Source organism: Colletes latitarsis, chromosome 14 (genome assembly GCF_051014445.1).
Source record: "Colletes latitarsis isolate SP2378_abdomen chromosome 14, iyColLati1, whole genome shotgun sequence".
NCBI classification, from domain to species: domain Eukaryota; kingdom Metazoa; phylum Arthropoda; class Insecta; order Hymenoptera; family Colletidae; genus Colletes; species Colletes latitarsis.
In genome coordinates, this window is record NC_135147.1 from 26,101,192 (window position 1) to 26,111,125 (window position 9,934).

The 9,934-nt window shown below is 37.4% G+C and overlaps 3 protein-coding genes across 4 annotated transcripts; all 3 read left to right on the plus strand.

Annotated features, from left to right (window-relative positions):
• Positions 1–211: 211 nt before the first annotated feature.
• Positions 212–1,848, plus strand: Sgf11 (SAGA associated factor 11kDa). 2 transcript variants are annotated; one of them, XM_076781227.1, is made up of 2 exons: positions 212–786; positions 960–1,848. In XM_076781227.1, exons 1-2 carry the CDS (start codon positions 570–572, stop codon positions 1,730–1,732), a joined length of 990 nt encoding a protein of 329 aa, XP_076637342.1. In that variant the 5' UTR covers positions 212–569; the 3' UTR covers positions 1,733–1,848. The 2 variants fall into 2 exon arrangements, with proteins under 2 accessions (XP_076637342.1, XP_076637343.1); XM_076781228.1 differs by having other exon boundaries at positions 653–786; positions 845–1,848.
• Positions 1,849–1,995: 147 nt separating this feature from the next.
• On the plus strand, positions 1,996–3,501 carry LOC143349744 (splicing regulator SDE2). The gene is made up of 2 exons (XM_076781229.1): positions 1,996–2,285; positions 2,371–3,501. The coding sequence occupies exons 1-2, from the start codon at positions 2,181–2,183 to the stop codon at positions 3,163–3,165; spliced, it is 900 nt and encodes a 299-aa protein (XP_076637344.1). The 5' UTR covers positions 1,996–2,180; the 3' UTR covers positions 3,166–3,501.
• A 1,003-nt stretch (positions 3,502–4,504) lies between these two features.
• Positions 4,505–9,868, plus strand: LOC143349677 (transmembrane protease serine 9). Its single transcript, XM_076781086.1, is given in 7 exon segments — positions 4,505–4,752; positions 5,120–5,548; positions 5,632–6,357; positions 8,300–8,478; positions 8,542–8,821; positions 8,921–9,192; positions 9,281–9,868. Coding segments are annotated over 7 exon segments (2,298 nt in total). The 5' UTR covers positions 4,505–4,688; the 3' UTR covers positions 9,629–9,868.
• Positions 9,869–9,934: the final 66 nt, after the last annotated feature.

The window sequence follows — 9,934 nt, forward strand, 5'->3', positions numbered from 1 at the left end:
TACACACTTTCGAGAAAAAAATTCGAGTAGGTGGAGAAATTTTTCAAAACTTTTTAAAAAAATTATTTTCCATTGTGGGGATCAATTACAAGCATTTTTGGTTTTTACCGAAAATCGGATAAGTGTTAATTATCGAATTGCTGAAATATGATAAATTAGCATCGGATCGATTCCGTCGGTATCGTTTGGTCAGATCTCTGCACGCAATCACTGTACCGACGGCCGTGAAAAGTAAACGTCAGTCGAGTCGTGCGACTTGACAATCGAAACTCGACGCACGAATCTCCGCGTTCCTCCGACGGTCTGGTAACATTGCTTCGGCGTGTCATCGTGTAGATAGTGTTAAAAATTATGGGAAGAGTTTAGTTTTCAGTATCAGTATTCATAAACTGTTACTTAAACGCGTGTAATAAACGAGAATGAATTGTTTCGTTTAATAGAAAGCGTCTAAACTTGACCAACGTGATTCAAGTTGAAAGACCAAGACTACACATGTTACGAACTAGAGTTGTCATTCCGGGACGGTAAACAGAACGACGTTTCGTTCTTCGATTACCCGAACGTTTAAAATGTCCGTGACTGAGGAAAGAATTCAAGAATTAAATAGACGCTTCCTGGAGTTTATGAACAAAGGTGAGAATGTAGAATCAGCTACGAAAGAAATTTACGAGGATCTCCTCGATGAAGTGGTAATGGGATTTGTTTTCGACGTACATCGAACTACAAAAACTGGTAGTTCAGATGTTGAAGAGGGCATACCCGATGACGAATCATATGCTATTGTAGGTAAGTGAATCAAATAAATTTTCTTAAATGTATTAACCAACTGGATTACATTACTCAGGTTATGTTTGTTTATTATTTTTTGCATCGCGAATAAAAGATCATCGTGTATGCAAAATGGCTTGTAAGCTAAATGAAGTCTGTTGCAAAATTTAGCCAACTAAAATCTATCTTAGATTCTCCAGGATTGGATGTATTTGGTCAACACCCTGTTAAAAAATCTCAAGAATGTAACTGTCCAAATTGTGACAGAGGAGTGGCAGCATGTCGTTTTGCAACTCACTTAGAAAAGTGCATGGGTATGGGGCGAAACAGTTCACGAATTGCATCAAGACGTATAGCAAATAACTCAAAAGATCTTAGCAACTTCAGTGGTGTAATAAGCGATGATGATGATGATGTTGATTGGAGTTTAAATAATGATAAACGTAAACGCAGAAAAGACCGTAATGGTATTAAAAGAACAAAACAGCAAAAAAATAATCAAAGAAATGGAGAAAGCATGAATGAACACATTCATAGCAGCAATGAAAATTCTCCATCAAATTATGAAAATATGTCTTTAGAAGACAAAAGAATTCTATTAACTCAAATTTGTGGAGTAGTATCTGAACATACTAAGAAGTTATGTACAAGATCCATGCGATGCCCGCAACACACAGAGGATCAAAGGAAGGAAATGAGAGCAAATTTAGAATCTGGAAATAACACACAAACTGGTCAAGATAATCTACATGTAGATGTAGATACTTATGAAGAAGGAGATGGACAGAATTTGAGAGAAGCTTTGGCGCGTTGGGATCGTGAAGGATCAAGTCATTCCAGTCCAGCAGATTCAACATCTACCACATCCACATCTTCAATAAGTAGAAAACGGGAAACAAAGACTAAAGGGAAAGGCAAAGGGTCCAAGCGCGACCGTGGATCCCCCATTTCGCAAGGCGATTAAAATAGTGTATTTAATTTATTTTTTAGTGATATAAACTTTCTAACAGGGAAAATTATGTAATAATAATGTTCCTATGCATTGTACAAAGCTTCAAAAATACACTGTTCAACGTAAAATGCAATTGCTAAAATGATACCTCTTTCCACTTGATTTTAAATTACTATGAAACAAACTAAATTAAACATTTATTGTTTTTATGATACATCAAATTTTAATAATTTTTTTAAAGAGTTTATACCATGTGTTTAGTACGACGAGGTTCTTCTTTCTTTCGTAAGAGGCGCTGCGTTCGAAACCGTTCGACTTTAGCTTATAGGTTCTATTGAATAGTTAGTTCATGGTTATAGGTGCCATTTTTTATTAGTCGTTTGATAATATAAGCTGGTGTATTTAATTATAAATAAATAGTGTCAGATAGATTTATTAAGCCAAACGTTACGAAATAAAAATGTTAAACGTACAGATAAGCACTGCTTCTGGAGTAAAACAGTTCCTTACTGTTGATGCAGCACTTAAAATTTGTGAATTACGAAATCAAATTGAAGAACTGACGGTAAGTGTAACGTTAAGACTGTTGAATTTAAACTCAAAATGCTTAGTCCAATTAACGAGACTAATGTAAGTAATCTCATTTATAGAATTTTTCGCAAGAAAACTTTTATATTGTACAAAATGGAAAACTTGTGGATGGAAATGACACTTGTTATCCAGGTTATGTTTCCGTTGTTCCACGATTGTTTGGCGGAAAAGGAGGTTTTGGTTCCATGTTACGTGCAATTGGTGCACAAATCGAGAAAACTACAAATCGCGAAGCTTGTAGGGATTTAAGTGGGCGTAGACTTCGTGATATTAACGAGGAAAAAAGGTTAAAAGTCTGGATTGAAAAACAGGGAAAACGGGAAGAGGAAGCAGCAGAACGCAAGAAAAAGAAATTACAAAGGCTTTGTGCAGAACCTAAACATGAATTTAAGGATCCAACTTATGATCTTGAGAGATCAGTTTTAACAGAAAGGGTTGGTGATGCAGTCGAGGAAGGCTTAAAAATTGCTTGTACATCTGGAATGAAAAGGAAACATAATGAAGAATTTAAACCAAATAAGAAAAAAACATTATTAGATTTTGATATTGATTCTGACGAATTGGGCAGTTCTGATGACAGTGAGGAAGATGAAATAAAATCTAAAACAGTGGATCAAGAAGAACAAGTATCAAATGACAGTGGACATTCCAGTGATGAAAGCAGGACAGCCCATAAAGATACAAACAGAATTGAAAGTGAATGTTCAGAAACAAGTTCTGACAATCAAAGTAGTGATCAAATTTTAAGTAATGCAGATGAAAAGAAGAAAGACTGTGTTGCAAAAGATAATAATGAATTTTCAGAATCAAATTCACCAAAACCTACAGATGAAAACCTTAAAGTACCTACATAAGAAGTATTGTAATACATACTCTATAAGTTTTTATAATTTTGAAACATATTCATAAATTATGTTTACATTAAATATTAATTTTACTAATGTATAAATCTAATTTTTATATTATAAAGGTATTATTGTAAAAGCACTGGTAAAATAAAATAGATGCAGTTACTGTTCTATTTTATATTTAATATCAAGTATAATAATTCAATCCAAAACTATCTTGGTATATTTTAAAATCTCCATGCAGTTAATTCATTACTGAGTTTAACACCCACTGCAAATAAGACTATTGATGCAATAAATGGCGTCAAAAAGTCATTTACAAATAATTCTTCATACTTGTATCGATGTACCCATCTATGGAAATCTTTTATATATTTGGAACCAATCAGATATAAACAATCATTACGTGCGTATTTTTCTTGAATTTGTGTGTGTACCATATGGGCTAAAGTACCCAGGCAAATGTATCGATAGCGTGATTTTTTTTGCGTGAAACAAGCTGGAAATAATATATTTGAAAAATAGAGAAAATCTGTAAATAAATCTAACATTCTTACAGATTTTGTTCCCTTTAATGGATGATATATCGCTCGACGTAGACGATGATGTACAAGTATCGTACTCCGCGGCCATTTTTAACTTCCGCGGAGTGCAAATTTAGCGTGAAAAATTTTCACATTCCTCTTAGATCATAATGTTCACAAATTTGTGTATAAACAAAACCAGAGAATGTCGAAACCGATATTCTTTTGTTCAATATAAAATGCTTGCGTTAAAATAATCCTGTCTGAGACAAAAATTACATGACTCGAACTGCATCTATGAATTAAGCGCGATGTAACATTTACCTTCATTTTACTGATTTATATTGCAACTGTGACTAAGAAATACGCTTGATAGATGTGAAAATTATGGCATTTCAGATAGCAATCGAATAAATAAGCGAGAAAATACTTTGTGAAAACATAGTACATTTGAATTCTTTAAGCGAAAAACAATTTTATTATTTACAGTTTTCAGGTTGAATTCGGGTTGCTTTTATTTAATCGTATCATACGCTGACAATATAAATCCATAAATAGGTATACAAAAACAATCGTGCTGATCATTTTATCGTTTTACTTATGTGTCTTTCTATCGATGACGTGCAAGAGCGCGCGCTCGACAGTTTAAATTGGACGAAGCCGAAAAACCTTAGTTCAATTCGGACTTGAAAACAGAAAAGTTAGGAAGACGAAAATACTAATAAATTAAAAAATACAGGAAAGAAGGAAATCATAGGCCGATTACTCATTGTTAGTCGAAACAGGCTTAAATAGTGGGGGAACCAGTTGGCCCTGACTCCGGTCACTCTATCAACGATACTCTCAGTCGGCATCCTGATCTTCGACACAACGGTTGCAATCCTTACTGGCGTATCAAATTAATATACATCGCATCTACATCAATTTAAAAGCCATTCATAACAAAAGTTACATTCTTTTCCTCAACGATCAATTATCCTCTTCACGGTAAACAACGCAGCGAAAATGGTCAAATCATTTGTTGTAGGTGCTCTTCTTCAAGTATTGCTACTTAGTTCTGTCAATGCCCGTAAGTAAAACTGTCTGTATCATTGATATTGTTTAGATCGACATGTTTTATTGCGATAACAATTTTCACATCCGCTAGTATCAAAATATAAAAGTTGATAGCAATATACGCAACGTCGTAGTGTTTTACAAAGCACATATAATCGATGTTTTCATAGCTTGGTCAGAATTACGAAACGACGGAAATAACCAGTCGCTGTATCAAAGCAATCATCGAAAAAAATACGACGAGAATTTCCAATAAAATATGTAAAGGCGTTAGTTTACGAGAGTTGCATATTTGTTCAAGGTTGTCATGCGAGATGCTCAACCAGTCAATAATTAAAGTTATTATTGTACTTCCATAGGATGATATTTTCTTATTACAGAAAATCAAGTAAGCCCAAATTGTTTAACACCCGATGGTGCAAATGGCGTATGCATCGGAATACGACAGTGTCCCCTGTTGCTGAATATACTTCAGATGCAACCTCTTCCAGAAGAAGCGATAAATTTTCTAAGACAGTCGCAGTGCGGTTTCGACGGCAATACTCCTCGAGTTTGTTGCCTAATTCAAAATCCAAACGTTAACGTTCCATCGCGAGATCAACTTTACCCTTCGGACAATCAGAATCCGAATCTGGGTCCCGGGCAGCCGGATAGCGATACTAACAATGACGCAAACGTGCAGTACAATCTATCCGATAATCCTCTGCTTCCCACCGATTGCGGTAAAGATTTGTCTCAGAGAATTTTTGGCGGAGAACGCACAGAGCTCGACGAATTTCCTTGGATGGCGCTCTTGGAATACCTCAAACGTAAGCGTACCGAGATCAACTCGTCGATACGTATCGTGGGAAAATGAAATATCATTAATCGTATACAATCGTATCTTTTTTAGCAAACGGCAAAACTACAGCTTGCGGAGGAGTCCTCATTAGTCGTCGTTACGTTTTAACCGCGGCCCACTGTGTCAAGGGCAAGGATTTACCAACGACATGGCGATTGGAAAGCGTTCGCTTAGGGGAGTACAACACCGAGACTGACCCCGATTGCGTACAAGACGGGGAGACCACCGTAATCTGCTCGGACGATCCGATCACGGTTGGAATAGAAGAGCAAATCGCCCACGAGAATTATGGACCGTTATCGAGGGACCAGAAATACGACATTGCCCTCTTAAGATTGACTCGTGACGTCGCGTTCACCAATTACGTAAAACCTATATGCTTACCGCGGAGCGCCACTTTCGGGCAAAAGTTGTTCGTTGCTGGTTGGGGTAAGACAGAAAACAGCTCAACGTCGGACGTGAAGCTGAAGCTTTCGTTGCCCCTTGCCGACGTGGAGGTATGCAGACAGACTTACGACAATGCTAGAGTGTCGCTTGGTTACGGGCAAATTTGCGCTGGTGGACAGAAGGGAAAAGACTCTTGCCGTGGAGACTCCGGTGGACCTCTGATGTCTCTCGAACAGGGCCGCGACGGCGTTGGAAGATGGTCCGTCGTCGGTATCGTTTCGTTCGGCCCGTCTCCTTGTGGCATGCCTGGATGGCCTGGTGTCTACACTAAAGTAATAGACTTCTTACCCTGGATACTAGATAAAATGAGACCTTAAATTCTGGTCTGCAGTTGGGTTATCGCTTCTCCAGTTTTTAGCGGAAGTCGAGTATTCTCACAGTAATCGCCAGCTTTGTATAGGATATATCCCATGCATTTTCAACGCCGTAACAATAATTGCAATAAAGAGTACATTGTTTCCTTAAGTTTTAATTTTTCGTTTTTGCAATATGTTCCTTGCGAACACGTCGACGAATACAAATTATATTGCGTTTCATTAATTGAAGAAAAAATCTTTTCCTTCTGCAACGATGATGTCATTACGTTATATCTGCATTGTACGAATTGCTATATCGTTATCAGTTTCAAAGGTTATCGTTGTCATAGGTCACAGAGAAAATCATGTAAATCGTATACATATCTATATTTTCGTACACGCGTACGTTTGTACACTATTACAATGATTCTTTGCTCTGTGTGTTTATTGTGGCCTCTAAGGTACGCTAGATTAAAAAAAAAAATTCAGTTATGATATAATCATTCGTTATCGTCTACTGTGAATCGTATTGTCTCTGTGTGGCGTAAAATATGTTTGTCGTTGTAATTGGGAATCCCTGAGGCACTTTAATAGACCGTACAGGTACAATGGCAAGATCGGTATTCTTGGAAATAAATAACCGTTGCGACTGTTCATCGAAAAATGACGAGTGAAATATAGGTGTAAGGTAACAAAGAGAAAAATATCGTCTTTCCTTTCGTCGGTTTTCCGGGAAAACGCTGTAACAAGTTTATCGAAAAAAATCAAATCGAGCATCAGTCGTGATTTAAAATCATGCATTCTTATTAGTCAAATGGATTTTCCTCGTAGCCCCTTCTACCTCAACCACTTTTCTCTTTAATTTAAAGACTCACGAAACTCAGCAGATGGCAGCAGTTAGTACATCGGAGACGATCGCGCGTGTTCGTCCTCCACGAAAGTAGCAAATAAACACTTTTCAAAACTGGTTTGTCCGCTTCGACGACGATTTGAAAAATTACATGCGAGCTAAGTACACGACGCTACCTATTCTGAAAACACTGTATCTTCATTTTTTATCAGCAATACCAGAAATATCGACGAGAAGAACAATCGCGAGTGATTCCTCGCGATCTTACGAGCACACATATCGTCTGTATTACGGTGCGAAAGAAACGACCCTTTGAATCAGTTTCGTAAAACAGAAAAACATGTTCGATACAAACGTGATTCGTTACGTTCTGTTGTCTGTACTTGTGATTCTGCACGAAACCATTGCGCGTGAGTAAAAAAATTTTGTAAACACGTAATCGAAAATTTCGCGGGCAAACGCAAAAAACGTCCACCAATTTGACGACAAACATTTTGAGCCATTAACATCGTGGAATCGTTGATTCTAACAAAATATCGTTTTTTTTTAATCGAGATAATTTCCATATGATTTTGTACACTTTTTTTGTAAGTTAATGTATACGTAATTCAAGGGAAAACTTGCTTCTATAACATAGCGTATAGTTAATCATTGACGATTAAATATTTTTCTTCTTATCGCATCATAGCATTCGAATTTTAAAAAATCACTGTTTGTATACAACAGCTTCCCGCGATTAAAATGTCACAGATTCTTTATATCGGTGTGACCTTATCGCAGCGATACCTAATATTAGTCACACGGTACCATACATGTATTTTATTTGTAACTAATCCAACATTCCATACAATAGCTTGAGATATCTTCGACTTCGCGTCGTAAATAGTAGGGACATCGAAATAATGTTTCTCTACAAATTACGAACGATTTACGAAGATTCCATTAACACGTGTGAATTGTTCAACGTTGACCTTCGAAATTTATAGTTTGTGATATACCATTAGAAGTCCAGAGAAAACTGCAAATGAAATATTAGAAGTTATCGTTGAAGCTAATTCTACATGAAATTCGAAGAAATTCTACGTTCTCTAGTTATCATCTGAAAAAGGTGACTTCTTTTTTTCAGAGGAAAAGTGCTTCACACCTGAGAACAAACCCGGTGAATGCGTTAATATATACAATTGTCAACAAGTGATAAAAATTTTCGAACAACAAAAACCCCTGTCGAGAGATGTGTTGAACTATTTAAACAGCTTACAGTGCGGCTTCGAGGGCAAAAATCCCAAAGTGTGCTGCGAGCAACAGGTAACTGTACTTGTACTTCTGATTTAGTTGGTAAACATTTTAAAGCAACGATTGTATATCCAGGTAACCGTTACGGAAAGCCCAACTCCGTTAATCGAAATCATCGACCCCCCCGACGTTTCAAATCATCCGAATCTACGACTGTTGAACGAAGACGTCTGCGGACCGGCAACGATACCGAAAATCCTTGGCGGTAACAAGACTGGCGTATTTGATTTTCCATGGATGGCGTTAATTGCTTACGACACCGGCAGACAGATCCCGGAATTCCGATGCGGAGGATCGCTGATCAACAAACGATATGTACTTACCGCTGCTCATTGCGTCACATCGTTACCCAACAGTAAGTAAATCGTATCCAACCGATAATAAGAAAAGAAACGTAAAGATTATAATAGACGTCATGTTTCGTCGACGTTATTGACCCCGATGTTACTTTTAGGCCTCACGTTGATCGGAGTACGGATCGGAGAGCACGATCTGACCACGGAACGCGACTGCGACAGAGAAGAGAACGGCCTCGAGATCGCCTGTGCCGAGAGATACCAAGATTTTGGTTTGGAGAGCGTCCACTTTCATCCGGAATATTCGAGAACGAAATTACAAAACGACGTTGCTCTCCTTCGGTTGAACGGAGACGCTGATTTCAGACCCGAAAACGTGCGGCCAATTTGCATGCCAATCGGACCAGCCGCTACCTTCAATCAAAAAAAAGTAAACGCGGTTCTCATGAATAAATATATATCTTTCCTATTCTTGTTTTTATGGTTTGGTATTATTTATTTCCATGTACGATCGACAGGTAACGGTGACTGGTTGGGGTGCGACGGAACTTGGACCACGTAGTCAAACGTTGCTGCAAGTCAAATTAACGCCAATTAATACCACAGAATGCGCAAAAAGATATAGTGGAAAGGCACAAATTTGGTACAAACAGATCTGCGCGGGTGGTAAGAAAGGCATCGACTCTTGCATGGGAGACAGCGGTGGGCCGCTTCAAGCTCCAATAGCGTACAACAATAACGTGAAATATGTTCAGTACGGGATCGTTAGCTTCGGACTTAAGGAATGTGGCACGGAAGGAGTTCCCGGAGTTTATACCAAACTTGAATATTACATGGACTGGATTCTAAATACCATTAGGCCGTAAAGTAAGATATTCTATTAATAAAATGGTTTATTAACTAAATGTTAATACTGTATTTATAGAGCTAAGGACTTGACATATTTTTTAAATACGAGCAACAAATCAAATTTCAAGCTACGTTTATTATATTAAAGCATTTGCACATACATGATTGCATGTATTGATCGCATCGTATAATGCGACATTTCTCGTTCTAAATTTTTATAACAATGTTACAATAAATCATCATAGATTAAATTTCTACTTTAGTATACGTAATGCAATATCAAGTTAGAAAACTTACCGGTAACGTATGAAACGAACAATGAC

Coding starts and splice junctions, on each gene's coding strand:
- Sgf11 (XM_076781227.1), top strand. CDS start 570: ATGTCCGTGACTGAGGAAAGAATTCAAGAATTAAATAGACGCTTCCTG. Junction 787..959: donor CGAATCATATGCTATTGTAG/GTAAGTGAATCA, acceptor AATCTATCTTAG/ATTCTCCAGGATTGGATGTA.
- LOC143349744 (XM_076781229.1), top strand. CDS start 2,181: ATGTTAAACGTACAGATAAGCACTGCTTCTGGAGTAAAACAGTTCCTT. Junction 2,286..2,370: donor ATCAAATTGAAGAACTGACG/GTAAGTGTAACG, acceptor TCTCATTTATAG/AATTTTTCGCAAGAAAACTT.